Source organism: Ictalurus furcatus, chromosome 12, assembly GCF_023375685.1.
Source record: "Ictalurus furcatus strain D&B chromosome 12, Billie_1.0, whole genome shotgun sequence".
Taxonomy (NCBI): domain Eukaryota; kingdom Metazoa; phylum Chordata; class Actinopteri; order Siluriformes; family Ictaluridae; genus Ictalurus; species Ictalurus furcatus.
Window position 1 is genome coordinate 8055986 of NC_071266.1, and position 19897 is coordinate 8075882.

At 39.7% G+C, this 19897-nt stretch overlaps 1 protein-coding gene across 1 annotated transcript in view; it reads left to right on the plus strand.

Moving 5' to 3' along the window:
* LOC128615915 (voltage-dependent T-type calcium channel subunit alpha-1I-like) overlaps positions 1-19897 on the plus strand; it is a 144173-nt gene that overhangs the window by 18901 nt on the left and 105375 nt on the right. The window contains exon 3 of the mRNA XM_053638313.1: positions 3123-3220. Within this exon, the coding sequence (XP_053494288.1) occupies positions 3123-3220 (98 nt within the window). The remainder of the gene's footprint in view (positions 1-3122; positions 3221-19897) is intronic.

Here is a 19897-nt window from a genome sequence, read left to right on the forward strand (position 1 = left end):
GCATGTTTGCCCCGCACCTCCGGGGTTGGGGGGTCTATTCCCGCCTCCACCCTGTGTACGGGGAGCTTGCAATCTCCTTCAGGGATTTCCTCTGGGTACTCCAGTTTCCTTCACTAGTCCAAAAGACATGCATTGTATGCTGATTGGCATCTCTAAATCGCCTGTAGTGTGTGAATGGGTATGTGAGTGTATGTGATGGTACCCTGCAATGGGCTGGCACCCTGTCCAGGGTGTCCCCCTCCTTGTGCTCCAAGTCCCCTGGGACAGGTTCTAGGCTCCCCATGACCCTGTGTAGGATAAGCAGTACAGAAAATGGATGGATGGAAATTATATAAGGAATGCTGAATGAAGAAAAGCTGAAATGCAAGGAGGAATTTGTTTACGGTGAGAGTGTTCTCTTCCCGACAACAATGTTCTTTTTCTTTACATCACGTGTTAGTATGTCCCAGTACTTGCATACTCTTTTGCTACACACTCAAAAGTATGTATTTTTTCTTCATAAAAAGAGTACTGTACATACTTTTAGTACATAGTATAAGTAGCCTAATTTGAATGCAGGCTATGTTTCACAGTCTAATTAGCAGGAAGTGATACAATCACTGGGTCTCAATGATCAATCTTTTTGTAAAATTGTGTGTAAATGTTTTGTAGGCCAAACTATACTAAATAATTCCGATTAACAGAAGTTTTGGTAACTGATTGATTATCTTCATAAAACGAGTTCTCATAGGATACGAACATTTTTGTTTTGAACTAACTAGATTTTCATGAATACTGCATTTGTTATGTAAATGCTCCTACAAACATTTCATGCATACATTTGTTTGATCCAGTTTGACAGCCGAATCCCGATCCTTAATGTTAACCTGAGTCCATGATGTACACTTCGGAGTCGTAAGGGAAAGTCAGCAAGGGCATGTTGAAAACAGTATTGAAGTCATAAAGAGGGTAACATCTTATGAAATACAAACGACTGCTGCTGCTTAGGAGCTCTTCCTTAAAATATTTACAGGTGGTGTGGACCAAAACTACAGTAATTACCTGATTAGCGAAAGTCACAAGCCACAGCTCGTAAAAAGCATCTGTCAGCACAGTACTTGACTCATCATCAGTGGGTTTTTTTTCTCCCCAACCTCCGGAATCACTGCATTGCACATACCCACACTGAGCGAAAGCAGAGAAGAAACACGGCAGCAGTCTTCTCTCTGCTGTGAGTTCCTGAAAACCTCCAGCAGTTCAAAGTCAGGCCTGAGCATCATATCAAATATTGATGCCACCATTCCGAGGAGAAACAGCAGTCTAGCGGTGTCTGTTTGCCAGCACCTAGTTATATAAATGCAGTGTCAAGGAACACACACTGATGGGAAGGGGCAGTGGCTCTCTTGGTGGTTTTGAATAGCACAGTGTGAACACAATCTCAGAAGGCCTGCAGCAGGTCTAGGGCAGCAGACTCACCTGTCTGACTGAATTTACCTGCTGGGCACTCTCTCTCTCTCTCTCTCTCTCTCTCTCTCTCTCTCTCTCTCTCTCTCACACACACACACACACACACACACACACACACACACACACTTCTGCTGGAACCCTGGTCCCTAATGATGACTAGAGTATATCTGGAATTGCTGTGAAATGTACCTTGTTATGGTTCAAATGGATAGCAATTCCTTTGAGGCTCGTGTTGTCCCTAGCAGACTAGCAGAGTCAAGCACCTTCCTCCAAATCCACTGGCTTTGAGTTATTAGTTCCTCTGTGCTTCTTCTTCCACAGGATGCTATATTTGGTATATTGCTAGAGGTGAAAATGAACCGGGTTCTAGATTAAAGATGCATTATGCTGTCTTCAAAGGAATGCTGGGAAGTGGATCGTACAATGTATGGCACTGTGGAACTCGGTTTTGATATATGGCATGTCATGCAATATTAACCGCGTGACAAATGATGCTTAAAGTGATGATTTTGTGTGTGTGTGTGTGTGTGTCTGTGTGTGTGTGTGTGTGTGTGTGTGTGTTTAACACATTCTGGTCTCTTTACTTTAATTCTTCTCTTTCTCTCTCTTGGCACCAAAATATCACTATCATAAATGAAAAACATTTCTGACATTATATGACATCCAAATATGCTCTAGAATCATGTATTGGAAAACAACTTACATTATAACCTGCTTTTCAGTCATCACCTAGGACTTTTTCTGGGCTCATGTGAGGGTGGGGATCATAATCACTTGTTTACTTTCACATAGAAGAATTTCTGTGAATTGATTGCACAGTTCCATACATCTCTTTTGTGCACATGCGTTTGCAAAATGGTAGGCACTAGGTTCATCCATATGCTGTTTATTATTTTTCTTTGGTACCTAAATATCTCCTAGTCTTTTTTCAACCTCCAGCTGTACAGTTTCGGTGAGCCTGTGCCCTAGTGTAGCTGTAGATTCCTGTTCTTGGCATCAACATGTTGCGCATTCTGAGATGCTTTTCTGCTCATCATGGTTGTGAAGAGTGGTTATTTGAGTTACAGTAACTCTGTAAGTCTGGCCATTCTGACCTCTCTCATCAACAACTTGTTTCTCCTCATAACAACTGCCACTAAATGTTTATTTATTTTATTTTTTCTGCACCATTCTGTGTAAACATTTTTGTACATGAGAATCCCAAAAGACCAGCTATTTATGAAATACTCAAAACAGTCTGTGTGGCAACAAACAACCATGTCATGGTCAAAGTCACTATCACATTTTCCCCCCATTCTGATATTTGATGTGAGCATTAACTGATGCTTTTGGCCTGTATCTACATGATTTTATGCATTGTGCTGCAATCACATGATTGGCTGATTGGCTAACTGCATGAATGAGCAGGTGTACATGTGTTTAAAATAAAGTGAGACAGTATGTACAGTACATGTTGAATACATCTGGTAGCTTATGCTTATTGTGATAGCTAATTCATGTCTGATGACTACAAACTGTAGTTGTTTATGCTCTTGATATGTGTTTGACATTTATAGCATTTGGCAGACACCCTTATCCAGAGTGACTTACATTTGATCTAATATTTATACAACTGAGCAGCTGAGGGTTAAGGGGTTTGTATTGTTATTGTATCGTGAATCTGTTTTTCTCTTCAGGGTTGTGGAATACTCTCTGGACCTTCAGAACATCAATTTAACGGCCATCAGGACAGTCAGAGTTCTGCGACCTCTCAAAGCCATCAACAGAGTGCCAAGTAAGTTCTCTAATATGTTCTAACATGGCATATATACTTTATGGTGTTCATTTTGTTCTGATGGTGGAGAAATCTTCCCCAAATGGCTCAGATGATTTTCTCAGCACATATTTATTTCTGTCAAAATATGTCAGGTTTAGTCAAATTTGTAGGCAGGTGGGCCATGTAAAATAAATAAATAAATAAATAAAAACACTTCTGGTACAATCTGTTTGTCATAGTATCTAAGAATTATTTGAAACAATCAAATTTGCATAAAATAATTAAAAATGTCCACTCAATTTCTCTTTGTTCTAATAAAAACTATTCTCATTATGTCACACGGTCGCCTGCCTTAAACTACATTACCCATCAGCCTCACAGACTACAACCAGGTCACATGCTCTAGTTCATCAAACTCTTGATTATAAATACAGTGCATACGGAAAGTATTCATAGCACTTCACTTTTTTGAACATTTTGTTATGTTACAGCCTTATTCCAAAATGGATTAAATTCATTATTTTCCTCAAAATTCTACAAACAATACCCCATAATGACAACGTGAAAGAAGTTTGTTTGAAATCTTTGCAAATTTATTAAAAATAAAAAACAAAAAAAAGCACATGTACATAAGTATTCACAGCCTTTGCTCAATACTTTGTCGAAGCACCTTTGGCACCAATTACAGCCTCAAGTCTTTTTGAGTATGATGCTACAAGCTTGGCACACCTATTTTTGGGCAGTTTCTCCCATTCTTCTTTGCAGGACCTCTCAAGCTCCATCAGGTTGGATGGGGAACGTCGGTGAACAGCCATTTTCAGATCTCTCCAGAGATGTTCATTCGGGTTCAAGTCTGGACTATGGCTGGGCCACCCAAGGACATTCACAGAGTTGTCCTGTAGTCACTCATTTGTTATCTTGGCTGTGTGCTTAGGGTCGTTGTCCTGTTGGAAGATGAACCTTCACCCCAGTCTGAGGTCCAGAGCGCTCTGGAGCAGGTTTTCATCAAGGATGTCTCTGTACATTGCTGCATTCATCTTTCCCTCGATCCTAACTAGTCTCCCAGTTCCTGCCACTGAAAAACATCCCCACAGCATGATGCTGCCACCATCATGCTTCACTGTAGGGAGGGTATTGGCCAGGTGATGACTGGTGCCTGGTTTCCTCCAGACATGACACTTGTTATTCAGGCCAAAAACTCCAGGTGGGCTGTCATGTGAATTTTACTGAGGAGTGGCTTCTGTCTGGCCACTCTACCGTATAGGCCTGATTGGTGGAGTGCTGCAGAGATGGTTGTTCTTCTGGAATGTTCTCCTCTCTCCACAGAGACACGCTGGAGCTCTGTCAGAGTGACCATCGGGTTTTTGGTCACCTCCCTGACTAAGGCCTTTCTCCCCCAATTGCTCAGTTTGGCCAGGTGGCCAGCTCTAGGAAGAGTCCTAGTGGTTCCAAACTTCTTCCATTTACGGATGATGGAGGCCACTGTGTTCATTGGGACCTTCTGTGCTGCAGAAATGTTTCTGTACCCTTCCCCGGATCTGTGCCTCGATACAATCCTATCTCGGAGGTCTACAGACAATTCCTTGGACTTCATGGCTTGGTTTGTGCTCTGACATGCATTGTTAACTGTGGGACCTTATATAGACAGGTGTATGCCTTTCCAAATCATGTCCAATCAACTGAATTTACCACAGGTGGACTCCAGTCAAGTTGTAGAAACATCTCAAGGATGATCAGTGGAAACAGGATGCACCTGTGCTCAATTTTGAGTGTCATGGCAAAGGCTGTGAATACTTATGTACATGTGCTTTTTTTGTTTTTTATTTTTAATAAAAAATCAAACAAACTTCTTTCACATTGTCATTATGGGGTATTATTTGTAGAATTTTGGGGAAAATAATGAATTTAATCCATTTTTGAATAAGGCTGTAACATAACAGAATGTGGAAAAAGTGAAGCGCTGTGAATACTTTCCGGATGCACTGTAAGTATTAATAATCAGTACAGAAGGACTACACAAAGGCTGCATCCGAAATCGTGTACTGTGACATGTATGTACTGTATTCGATGCAGTACCTACTGCACAGCCGTTGAAACAATACATATTAATTAGTATGTGTATGTAGTATCACTACAATCCCAGACAAACTACATCCGCCATGTTGGCATTGTCATGTGACCGTCGATGTCATCATAAACACAAAGATCTTAAAGGGACCAGAGTAATTTAATGTGGACAGTGTTAACAGGCTGAGGTAAATTCATTACCGTTAGCTCGCCCGGCAAAGGCATGATGAAGATATTAAAAAAGGTTTAAAATGCTGTGACAACTGTTTTCTTGTTTAAACCTTCAACAAGTTAACAGTTTGTTCAGTAGTAGTAATGGACTAACTATCTCCAACCGTGTTAGACATTACAGGAAGAGACAAAGCAAGCTCTCAACAAAAATGCAGCAACTCACATTAACTAATTAATTCATTCATTTTATGAAACCACTACACTTGCCTAAACTTGTTTGCTTGCGACACACTGGGGACCCTTGTGACAATATGCCATGAATCTGATATGTTGAATGATCAAAGTTTGAGTTTATTTTGTATATTAATGGACAGCAGTTTAAGACAGTCTGTTGAGCGCTTGTACATTGTTTGAGAGCATACCTATAGTATATGAACACACATGCTGTTTTCTTGCTCTATTTTGTGGAAGAATAGTCAGTTATATGAAATAACTTGTTCTTCAATTACTCAAGTGCTAATCGTGCACACAATTTGCACAAGATCAGCCAGTCAAATTTCAAGGGTACAGTAATAAAAGCATTAAAACTAAACAGCAAGTAATGATATTTCCTGTTTAACTTGCAAAACAGATCAGATTAATCAAAATGAGACCTTGGAGTATAGCACCTGAGAGCCTCCTCAGTTAGAAATGATTGCCCTTGACTTAATTTGCTCAAAGTCTCAAGGATGATTAGATAAGGCCACCGAATCCTCTCAATCACACATAATGTGGGTTTGTGTAATAAGGAGTTAATAAACCTGAGAGACTTATGTATATCCCGTCTCTCAGCAATGTCAATATACAACAGTTTACAGGACCGAAGTGGAATCGGTAGAGCTTTAACAGCTAAAATTAGTGCAGAATTATTCTATGAGAGTGTTTTAGTGTGGAATATTAGAAGAGATTTTTTAGACATGCCAGCTATTACAGTTCAATAAAGAAGCTAAAGGTTTTTTCTTAACTCATCACGTGCATCTTAATTAATGTCACACTCAGGAAGTTTAACCACATGTGATTTAGTGCTCTTTCTGACTGGTTCTCCTCTTGCCTCCATTCTCTCTCTAACTACACATTTAAAGCACATTCAATCCTAATGAACTGCTATTGATGGAACAATAAATCTAATATTGCTGACATGTGCCGGCCTTGCATTTGACGTTAATGCAAGTTGGGAAATGTGTACGCAAACACACATTTAGTATTTAGATTTATCACCTATGCTGTCCTGTGCTACACTTCTAAATCATTTTTACTACTAAATGATTACATTTGGCAATTTAGTTGGTGGGGTTGGAGGTGGGTTGGAGTAATTGGAAGAGATTTGTTTAGTGAGAGAAATGACCTACCAAACAACTTTATTGCCATATGTAACAAAACTAGAAGCCTTGATTGTTCAAATCAAACTGTTATAAAATTAACATGAATACATCTAGCGGTCTGGGATGTCTGTTTTCTAGAAAACAGCCATAATAACAAGATTTTTTTTCCTACTAATAATATACTTTTTCTCTACATCTGAAAACATAAATATTTTTCAACAAAACTATGTGGAACTGTTATTATTTAGTTAAGTATTCTTGCTAAGTATGATTTCCTCACAAGGAGAATGTTTCATTTTGATCAAGTTGTTGCATAGCTATATACCATCACAAAAATGTCATAACTATTTTTGTAAAAAATGTGAAAAAGCTTTTATCAGGCTACCACCCATGGAAAAAAAAAAAACATGAACTTTGGAGAATGTGGAGACAAACTTATAAATAAATCATATTCCAACCTGTAGTCCCTATCAACAGTAAGAATGCATACAGTTCAGGACATAAGTTTACGGTTTGCAGAATTTGCAAAATGTTAATAATTTTAAAAAATGTTAGTAATAAAAATAATTTTAAATAATAATAATTTAAAAAAAATAAATAAAATGGGTCATAAAAATTGCATTTTGTTTTTTATTTAGTACTGCCCTGAATAAACTATTTACACCCCCTGGCTCTTAATGTATCGTGTTGCTTTCTTGAGAATCAATGAATATTTGAACCTTTTGTAATAGCTGTGTATGAGTCATTTGTCCTAAGTGTGAAAAGATGGCTCTCAATACCATATAGCCATTGTTAGAAAGTGGTCAAAAATGCAGAAGAAGCTGGAAAAGCAAATAATGTGCAGAACCTAGAGGATTTTTCTGAAGAAAAGTGGTCAGTTTAACTGCTCAGAACAAACAAGGGATTCATTAACAACTATCATAAAACATAAAAAAGATGATCACTGATCATCCCAGTAACAACACACATTGTTCAGAATCAAGCGTACAGGTGCATCTCAAAAAATGGGAATATCAGTTATTTGAATATAAGTTCTTTTTTTTCGGTATTTAATTCAAAAAGTGGAACTTTCATATATTCTAGATTCATTACACATAAAGTGAAATATTTCAAGCTTTTTATTTTATTTTAATCTTGATGATTACAACTTACAGCTCATGGAAATCAAAAATCCATTAGTAATACAGAAATGTCGACCTGAGAAGAGCTCTAATCAGATAATTAACTCAAAACACCTACAAAGGTTTCCTGAGCCTTTAATCTCTCAGTCTGGTTCAGTACACATAACCACAATCATGGGGAAGATGAAAGTAAATTTTGCATTTCATTTGGAAATCAAGGTTTCAGAGTCTGGAGGCAGAGTGGAGAGGCACAGAATCCAAGTTGCTTGAAGTCCAGTGTGAATTTTCTACAGTCAGTGATGATTTTGGGTGCCATGTCATCTGCTCGTGTTGGTCCACTGTGTTTTCTCAAGTCAAGAGTCAATGCAACGTCTACCAGGAGATTTTAGAGCACTTTCATCTGCTGACGAGCTTTATGGAGATGCTGATTTACTTTTCCAGCAGGACTTGGCACCTGCCCACAATGCCAAAACTGGTTTGCTGACCATGGTATTACTGTGCTTGATTGGCCAACCAACTCACCTGATCTGAATTGTCAAGAGGAAAATGAAAGACACCAGACCCAACAATACAGGCTGCTATCAAAGCAATCTGGGCTTCCATAACAAAGTGCCACAGGCTGATTGCCTCCATGCCACGCCGCACTGATGCAGTAGTTCATGCAAAAGGAGCCCCGACCAAGTATTGAGTGCATAAATTAACATACATTTCAGAAGGTCGACATTTCTGTATTATAAATTCTTTATTCTAATATTTTGAGATACTGGATTTTTGATTTCCATGAGCTGTATGCCGTAATCATCAAGATAAAAACAAATAAAGGCTTGAAATATTTAACTTTATGTGTAATGAATCTAGAATATGTTAAAGTTCCACTTTTTTAATTAAATAAAATTAAAAATTTACTTTTCCACGATATTTAAACTTTTTGAGATGCACCTGTATGTAAACTTTTGAACTGGTTAATTTGTCTGAATTCAGTTATTATTGTGTTTTGTGGACTATATGTAAACATCTGTTATGTGAAGTAGCTTATTCAGGGCAGTAGTACATGAAAAACAAAATGCATTTTTTATGATCCCTTTTATTGTTTTTACAGTTATTAACAGGCATATGTAAATTATGACCTCAATGGTACATAATTCATGCCATTTCAGTATCATTAATTATTAATACAATACAAGTATAATGTAATGTATGTATCATATATCCACTTTAACCTCAGTTGTATTCTCACTGTATAATTAGTTTAATGGCTAAGCTTATGCTTCAATGTCATATTCACAGCATTCATAGTTATTCATTTAATTGTAAACATTAGCACACTCTCACAATATATAAAGCCATCAGGGTCATGGCAGCAGTGATGAATCATAAAGTGAAGTAAAATGTGCAGTGCTAGGATGTGTTATGTAGAGTAGTGATTTTCAGAGAATGACTGATGTTATGAACCATTACAATGGAGGTCTTTTTGAGGCTCTTTACATGTAAGTCTATTAACAGACATATATTTAGTCAGAAAAGTAGAGAAGGACATTTCTAAAAAAAATAAATCTCATATTGATGTATTTTTATCCTTAAAAGACAGGAGGCCTTAGTGCTGCTAGCCAGTTCATACCAGTTCGTCTGACATCCTGATGTTATACCACAAACATTCCCTTCTTCCTCTCCACTCTCTCCTTTTCTATCTTCAAACCCCAAAGTAACCTGATTGAAGGCTGAAATCCGTGTGGCTCACAATACATGGGCTCCAGAAGCAGGTGGATGCAATTGCAATTGCTTATTCAAGAATGCAGATGGTAGAGATCAGATCATAAGCTGTCTGGTTCACCAAAGACAAATGCATACGCATTATTCAGAAAGCAGTGAGTAACAATTGGGTTAGGGAACTGGAGAAATAAGAAACTCAATAAATGGAATCACATCTTGCAGTTACAGCAATCACATCCTGCAGAAATGCTGTTACTCTTAAATCTCTCAAGGAGTTGACTCAAGATCAAATGACTGATAAAAAGCTAATTCTTTACATGATGACTCGGGTTCAGTAATGATGCGGTGTGATAGAGCATGTCTTTATTCTGTGAATCAATTTCAACTCCCCACTCCTGTTCTTTTCTACATTTGTGTGTCATTTCCATCCCTACAGTGTTCATCCTACAGATTTCTGGGATTTTGGGATTTTGTATAGGATTGCAGGAATCCTGTATCTTTCTGGTGTATCTAATTTTATTTTTTTGGTGTAAAATTATTTGATTCATTTAGTAAAAAATAATTCCTAGTCATTTGATTATGATTCATGTATGCTAAAGTTTAGAGTCACATGAGTATGATTCTTAAACACTAAGTCGTTTGTATTTGATTCATTGTCTGAAGAGTCATTTCTGTGAATCAGATTTGATTTATTTATACTCTATAAGAGTCATTAAGTAATGAATCATTTCTGGACATTCAGATAATCGTTGTTCCTTGTCATATATATAGTACAGTCTAAAGTATTACTACCACACTCATTTGATTACAATTTATGTACACTAGAGTTTAAAATCATATATCTTTCTTGAACACTGTATTGGTATTTGATTCACTGAATTAATAGTAATTTATTTACACTGCATGAGTCATTAAGTAAATAACCATTTCTGGAAAAGCAGATAGTCATTGGTACTTGTGTATATACAGCATACATTGTTCCTATCACACTCATATTTTTTTAGATTCATGTATGCAAGAGTTATGTGAATATGATTCTTGAACATTGTGTCGTTTGGTTTTGATTCATTCGATTAAAAGTAATTTATTTACATGGTATAAGTCATTAAGTAAATAATTATTTCTGGACATAAAGATAATCATCTTTTAGATATACTATGTAAAGAATTCCTATCACATTTATTTGATTGTGTTTCATGTATGTAAAGTTTAGCATCATGTGAGTATAATTCTTGCGCACATGTGATAAATTAAATTAAGAGTCATTTATTTACACTGTATAAGAGAATAAGAGAATTCACAGTATAAGAGAATTCAAACTAGCGGAAATGATGATCTAGTGATTCAGGGCATGGACATTAGAACTAGAGCAGACGTAGAGGAAAACCAAGAAGTAAACACAAGGCCTCGGTGACAATATGGCTATTAGGGCTGCAACATGGAGCACAGATTAAAACCCAGCAAAACCACATTGTCCCTCGTCAACAATCTGGTCATTAATACTAAACAAATTTGCCACAACAAGCAGAACGACAGTCCCAGCATTGGCTAGATCTATAGAAGTTTGTCCCCAGTCCTGCCCCAAACTTTTCTAAACAAACTTTCATCAGTGAGACAGTAGAGTGCTGACCTGTAATGCTTTATAGCACTGTAAAGTCTAAGGCTGGTACAGAGCCCAGCTGCTGTAATTCCCCCGGCTTTATTTAGATGCTTATAAAAGAGGCAATCGGCTATTTAATTAAAGCCAATTTTCTGTCAGCAGCCATTCCGGGCTGAGAAACATATTCTTCTGCTCAGAGATTGGGATGGACAGTGGATCAAGGAGCCTGCAGACTAAAAAAGGAGTGTCATTTTTATCACAAATGCAAGCTCTCAGTACAATGGCCTAGTCAGTAAATCACTAGAGCAGACCAAGAGTACATCACTGCCAGGTGTTTCTCACAAGGTGAATGTTAATTAAAATCATGCAAACAGACCTTTGGTGTCTACTATATAGTAACACTCTTTAAGAACAGATTCATAAATCATTATTTATGTGCTTATAATTATTTGTAAGTTGGTAATGATTCCTTCTAAGCATTTTTATAAACTCTAATAATGTGATATAAACAATTACTTAATAAATGCATAAATAATTCCATAAGTTATAACTAGTTGTTGTGCTATAATGAACATCCTTTATAAATAAAAATAAATGAATAAATAATGGCTTGTGGATAAGTATAGAGCAAGTGTATTATTGATTTACAATTATAAAAACATTATAAACATTTAAAATGTCATCACCAAATGCTTCCGATATTGACAAGCCGATATTGACAAGCCTTAACTAGGTACGCCATATGTGTCATCATTTTTGTAATGTGACTATATTTTTTAGTTTATCTTTATTTTTTCAATCATGTGTCTATATGTTTATGTGCTAATTTTGAAATCAAGTGTTTCCATATTACATTACAAAAATAAAGTTTATAGTGTCTTTCAACTTAATCATAAGGAATAATTAAGCAATATTTCACAAGCAAGAGTTATGTAATATTGAGTAACTGACATTTCAGACACAATATGGGCAAATATTTTAGATATTTTTGCTCTGTCAAGGAAAATAGTGACTAAGGAAGTCACAGCTGGATAGAGCTGACTGACTGACAGCCAATAGTAAGTGCAGTTACCATTTCAATGTAACAAAGTATTGGTAGAAATAGAATTTTATGTAGCGACAGACAAGACAGAGAAGTATGTGTCCAATCAAATTAGTGGACTAGAACTAACTGTTGTATAAGCTATATGTGTATAATGAGGTTAATACTAGACATTAAAAAGTAAAATAAAAAATTTACCCTACAAAGTTAAATTTTAACCAAAACTTTATGATATTTTAACTGCGGAAATATATTTTTATTATTATTATTTTGGAAATTGTTTGTTTATAATGTTAATTACAAGTTTGAACACTTTCAGTTGAATATCTGCAATTACAGTAATTCTGACATGACATGAACATGAACATCATCATGCTATAATCTTTTCAAGGTTTTGTGGTATCCAAATGCAATCAGACCCACACAAAAAATAGTCCCATTTCTGGAAAGAGAAACTGTACAGATTTCGATCTTTTAGTTTTCTAAAAGTGGTTGGTATTAACACCTCACAGTTTGAGGGTATTTTGTTCAATCCTAAGCTTGTGTTACCATCAGTGCAGAGTTTGATATTTTCTCTCCGTGTCCATATGGGTTTCCTACAGGTTCTCTGGTTTCTTCCAACCTCCCAAAAACATGCTACTAAGTGGACCGAATACTGTGTAAAAGAATGTTGCAAATGTTTGTGTCCTATGATAATCTGGCATCCAGTCCAGGGTGTATTCCCGTCTTGCACCCAGCTTTCCCAGCATAGGCTCCGGATCCACCGTGACCCTGACCAGGATAAAGTACTACCCGAAGTTGAATGGATAAAGTGCCCTTTGATTTCATTATAAATGAACTTGAGTCATTTTATTATCAACATGTCCAAAGACGCAGTAGATAGAGAATAGATGGGAAAATGGTGGAATATTCCTTTAACTGCAATTTTGTATGAACCCGTTGCAAAACTCTCTTTGTCCTTCTCTGACATACTCTTAATCATTTGATTGGCATTGGATTTGATTATATTTATTTTTTTCTGAGTGTCTATCTCATTTATCATTTTCCTCTATCCGTCTCACTCACATTGAACTTTGTGCTGCTGTCCTCCTCTAAATGGGTTCTTTCATGTCAATAAAAGAACAAGTTTTAATACAGTCAGCTATGTATTCTCCCTCTCTATCTCTATCTCTCTCTCTCTCTTTCACATACTATCTTGAAAAGACCATGTTTCCCCACTTACTTTATTCTCCCTAGTGAAAAGATCAGCCTCCTATAGAATCCAACTAAGGATTTTTAAATATTTAACTTTAAATCCACTTTCCTCTCAAATACAAAAAGTCCACAAACAGATTAGATATCACCCTTTTGGGATATTACTGTGCCTGTGACCAATCCTGTAGTTGTCTGTAATAGACTTTCTTTTAAATTTACTGTATTGTAAAAGGTACAGATTCAGGGCTGTAGTTTTGTACAGGAAGTAGCCAACATAGCCAACATATTACTAATTTGTTTGGTCTTAAGCCAACATTTTCTGACTCTTCTTCAGCTTCGATTTTCAAGGTCAGAAAAGATCTTGTGATGTGCACTGATGTGCTTGGAGAGACTCGCCAAGATTATTTGTAATAGAGATGAGGATTTACGTGATAAGTCAGTTGCTATTGGGTTTTATGTTACCTGATAACTGAGAGTGAAGAGTGTTGAGTGCATGTACAGAAGAGGACAGGCAAGGGAATGATAGGAGCTGATTTGGTTGGATATTTTAGTGCCCTGTCTCTTTATAAAGCATAAATCTGTGTATAATGTTACACTATTTAAGGATGTATCAATTCTTAAAAAGATCGGTGGCTGAGCTGAAATGGTTGATTCTGGAATGAAGAATGCACAGAATGGAAGCTCATGTCCTTCAACAAAGCTCTCCTGATAGCTCAATGAGTGACCTTCCTTCAGTGGAAGATGTCTACAACAGTATCTAGGAGGTTTTTCCACCGTGTTCAACATGCTCTTTTGCACATCACTGGTCATGATGGAATTCAGTATGCCACAGTGCAAGAATTTTATTAAAATTTTACACAGAATGACTGTGGGAGGAATCCCTTTCTGAGTGGTATAGTTATAAGATTAAAAGAATAGACCTGTGTACAACTGTACACTTCATACAAAGTCATAATGTTTCATTAAAGCGAAACAAAAATGACTTTCCCCAGCATAGCCTTTCACAATCTGCAGTTGACTGTAGAATTGGCTTTGCCTAGTCTTCATTACAATCACAAAAAATAGGCTTGGCTTTACTAACAGATTGATTTACTCTGGTTGAATGAGAATACACATTTAAATTGTTTGTCTGTCTACGTGAAGCCTCCTTTGTTGTCTATGCCATTAGCTCTCTGTCTCTGACATGTGCTCTGTGTGCCATTAGGATAAACATGGCTGACCACTCCGCTTTAAACAGCTGCAAATAAGTGCCATTAAGCCATTATGGGAATTATGGGCATTAAGGCTGGCTTTGGCTCTCTGATCTGATAGATGGGATCTGGAAAGTGCTGGCTGATCTTCAAGCTCACAGACAAACACACACACACACACCGGCCAAAGTTGGTTCAGGTCCACTCTTAATCGTACCTTTTGAAAATTGCCTGATGTGGTATTGAGTAGTGGATTTTGCGTCACACCAGGGAATAAGATGCATCCTGGTAATTATATATGTAATTTAGATTTATAATACATATATAATTGATATACATAATTTTATGTAATACAATTTAGCATTGTGACTAGCAGTCACAGGGCATGATTGAAACGTGAAAATCATCCATCCATCCATTTTCCATACCACTTAACCTACACAGGGTCATGGGAAGCCTGGAGCCTATCCCAGAGAACTTGGGGCACAAGGCAGGAGACAATTGCACAATCCATCACTGGACACAATTGCACACACTCATTCTGGACAATTCTGGAAATGATAATCAGCCTACAAAGCATGTCTTTGGACTGGGGGAGGAAACCAGAGTATGGGAGAGCGTGCTAGTTCCATGCACATAGGATAGAAGTGGGATTCGAACCTCCAAGGTGTGAGGTGTGAGGCAGACTTGATAGCCACTAAGTCACTGTGTCTATGTGAAAATCATGTCATGCTACAATGGAGAAGACTACGAAGTTGAATGCACTACGTGCTAGGACAGATATGAAGAATTGTACAAGAAGTTATTTTTTACATAATTTACATATTATTTACATTATTAATTATTAAATTATAACACTCTAATCAACTGATTAACTTTCCAGTATCACATGCAGGACTTAAATTCATTATTGTTGTTATGTCCTAAAACTATTATTGACATTTTAATTCACTCCAATACCTCATTTAGGTCTTAATTGATTAATGGCATGTATTCTTTTTTATATCCATCAACTGATGTGTGAAGGTTGATAATAATCTGTCTTTTTTGTGTTCAAAGTTCTTTGATAATTTTCCTATGGTAATAGATGACAAGGGGATGTTACATGTATGCAACCATGTTCCCTTTCAAAGGAACCTTGACGTTGCATTTAGCATAACACTATGGGAGCACCCTTGCGCACGCGACCGGTATCTGAAACTTGTGTAAAATCATGCATCTATTTATAGGCCTGCCATGATCAGGTGACTGGGCAATTAAATGCGTCACGTTTATATATATATATATATATATATATATATATATATATATATATATATATATATATATATGGCATCTGTATACCGCGCCGTCAGCCTTATTATCTTCAGCGAGACTGCATGTCGGTTGTTTGTGTAACAAAAAGACGCTTCATTTCTCCTCTATATTTTCTCAAAATCTCTGAACTTTTCTATCCCTTTTTAAAAGAAAAGAAAAGAGAAAGAAAGAATGAGCGAGAGAGAATTCAGAAAGTGTGTTATGCCTTGCTCCCGTTTCATTATGGGAGGAGACGGACACGCTTTCTGTGTGAAGTGTTTAGGATGGAGCATGCGACGGCAGCCCTTGAGGGGGCTGACTGTCAGCATCGTGATATTTACGATCTTCTCGTGACTTGCTCTCTTCTCGTCCAAAGGGAGATGGGTTTCAGAGCCTCACTGCCTCGGCAGCGGTGGGCCCAGGTCCTGGGGATCTCTTATGGATTTGGAAGAGGAGCCGGAGACGAGCGCCGCTTTACCTCTTGCTCTGTCTTCCGGGTCCAGGTCTCCGCCTGTCTTTGGAGCTCACGTCGTGACTCCTCCTTCCCCTATGGGAAGCCAAAACACCTTCACTGACTCCGAGGAGTCGGTAGGGGGTGCCATTGCACCAAAAACTGAGAGCAGCTCTCAAACATATAAAGAGCTGCTTGAGGTGATTACTAGGGCAGTTGAAAAGCTGAATATAGACTGGCTCATGGAAGAGGAAATGGCTCGTAGCAGGCTGGATGAACACTTCCTCTCCAGTGAAAATAAATATAAATCTCCCTCACACCGCAGAAAACTCCCTTTTTTTCCAGAAGTGCATGATGAGATATCATGCTTCTGGGGAAAACCATACACTAGCCATGTTTATAACTCCGCGACGTCTGATTACTCAGCCGTCATGGGGTATGAGCAGCACGACTATTTAGCGATGCCGAAGGTGGAGGAGGCGCTTGCGAGCCACCTCTCTCCATCAATGGCAGGTATATTAGGGAGGCCGACTTTGCCTTCCAAGCCATGTAAGGCCACCTCGGTGTTGGTGAGCAAAGCCTATGTGGCAGTGGGTCTTGCTTGTGGGTCACTGCATACAGTGGCAGTGTTGCAGGCCTATCAAGCAGACCTGCTGAGTGAGCTCGATACTGGGGAGGGAATTGGGCCCTAGGCAGTGGCAGAGCTACGCCGTGCCACAGATTTGTCTCTCCAGGCAACCAAGTAAACGGCCCGTCTTATCGACCATTCAATGAGTAGCTTGGTTGTAATGAAGAGGCACCTATGGCTCAAGCTCTCAGGGATGGGGGACAAAGATAATGTCTCCTTGCTGGACGCCCCTGTTAAACCGTCCGGCCTGTTTGGCCGCACGGTTAATGCCATCGCCGACAGGTTTCGCGAAGGAAAACAGCAAACAACGGCATTCAGCCAGTTCCTTCCCCGTTGTGTCAAGTTCCCCCGGGTATCTATGAGTGGAGCCCGGGCCAGTACTAGTGCAAGAGAGGCACAGAAGGCGAGTGTGGTGGCCCCCCGCAGAGAGCCAGGGGGACAGCCACAGCTGCAGCCTGCTAACAGGCCTGATCTAAGAATGATCATAAAAGCAAAGCACGCAAGGAAGGAACAGTCCTGATGGGCCACGGAGGGACGTATCAGGGGACATTAGGTTGTTAGGGCAGATAGCCCCCAGTGCTACTGTAGGGCCTCCCCTAGCCAAGGCTGTCCCAAGTTTTCAGCTTTCTCTGGTCAGTGAGCTGTCACAGGGCAATGAAAATCTGATGCTTTCCCTCCAACAGAATGTGGAAAAGCTAACCTCACTAATAGACCATCTGGCAGCGTGCAAACTACTGCCAAATGTGTCTCCATGGGTTCTGTCTACCATGGAAAAGGGTTACCGGGTCCAGTTCAGAGCTCGACCCCCCCAGTTCAGAGGTGTGATCACCACAGTAGTCAGCACAGAGCACAGCCCAACATTAGCACAGGAAGTAAGATCACTTTTGGACAAAGGGGCCATAGAACATGTACCCCGTTCCCTAAGTGAGGGAAGTTTTTGCAGCCATTATTTCCTGGTCCGCAAAAAAGATGGGAGTATGCAGCCAATTTTAGATCTGCATCATCTGAACCGTACTCTTTGGACATACAGGTTCAAGATGCTGACGCTCAAACTTATCATGCCACAAATTCAGTTCAAGGACTGGTTTGTGACAATAGATCTGAAAGATGCATAATTCCACAGGAATATCGCCCAGTCACAGAAAGTTCCTGAGGTTTGCATTTGGAGACAATGCATACCAATATCGGGTTCTTCCCTTTGGGCTAGCTTTATCCCCTCGCACCTTCACAAAGTACATGGATGCTGATCTGGCTCCTTTGTGACTCCAGGGCATCCGTGTACTAAACTACCAGGACGACTGGTTAATTCTAGCACTCTAGGGGTGTCTCCTTATTGCAAGATGATAATGCCTCCCTCATGGGCTGGGGTGCAGTCTTAGATGGCTGTCCAGCTCACGGTCTTTGGAGCAGCCCTCATCTGGAGTGGTATATAAATTGCCTAGAGATGCGGGCCTTATTCCTAGCACTGAAATTCTTTCTTCCTCAATTGAGAGGTCACCATGTGTTAGTTGTGACAGACAACACAGCAGTGGTCCAATATATCGACCAGCAGGGAGGATTATGTTCGCGCCCCCTGTTCAGGCAGGCGCAAGTAATCCTTCTATGGGCAGAGGGAAAGCTGTTGACAGTGAGTGAAATGTACATTGCAGGCAGCCGGAATGTGGGGGCAGACATCCTGCCGAGGCAGGGGCTGAGGCCCGGAGGTTGGAGGATCCATCCACAAGTGGTGGAGTCCATATGGCGGAGGTTCGGACAAGCGGAAGTGGATGTGTTCACCTCCGAGGAGACAACCACACTGCCCTCTGTGGTTCGCCCTCCTCCTGCACCATTGGGGCTGGATGCCATGGTGCACATGTGGCCGAGGTCACGTCTATATGCTTTTCCCCCGATCGCTCTGCTCCCACAGGTTCTAGAGAGAGTTTGCCAAGGCTGTATACGTCTGCTGCTAGTAGCACCTTATTGGCCAGCTTGAATATGGTTCTCGGAGATAATATCCCTGCTAGACAGCACTCCTTGGGAGATTCTCATCCACAGGGATCTACTGTCTCAAGCCGGAGGGCTGATTTATCACCCTCGGCCGGAACTATGGAAAATGTGGGTCTGGCCCCTCAGGGGCACCAGCTCATAGATTCTGGTCTCATAACTGAGGTTGTAAAGACCATGTTGAATGCTAGAACACCATCCACAAGGAAATTATATGCACTCAAGCGGTGGCTTTTTGTCTTGTGGTGTGAGGAACGTCAGCTAGACCCAGTGAACTGTGCAGTAGCTACAGTCCTGGAGTTCTTACAAGGATGTTTATCAATGGGGTTGGCTCCTTCTACAATCAGGGTTTACGTGGCCGCCATTTCAGCCAGCCACGTCCCTGTTGAGTGAGCTTCTGTGGGGCAACATCTTCTAACTTTGTGGTTCATGTGTGGTGTCAGGCGGCTGAGGCCCATCTGCAGGCCACGCATACCTTCCTGGGACCTTTCTGTGGTCCTGGAAGGTTTGTCAGGGGCCCCATTTGAGCCCTTAGTGTCAGCCTCTGAGAAGCTTCTGACTCTAAAGGTAGCTCTTCTGCTGGCCCTGACATCTCTCAAGTGAGTAGGACATCTATAAGCTCTCTCTGTTGCCCCTTCCTGCCTTTACTTTGCCCCAGGATTAGCCAAGGCCTTCCTGTATCCTAGCCCGGATTATATTCCTAAAGTGCCTACATCGGCTGCCCACCCTGTGATGATGCAGACTGGAACAAGAACAAGAACAAGAACAAGAACACTGGAACAAGAGAGGATGCACCTGCTGTGTCCAGTAATGGCTCTCTGTACTTATGTCCACTGCTCCGGCCACTGGCGTAAGTCGGAGCAGCTGCTGGTCTGCTTTGG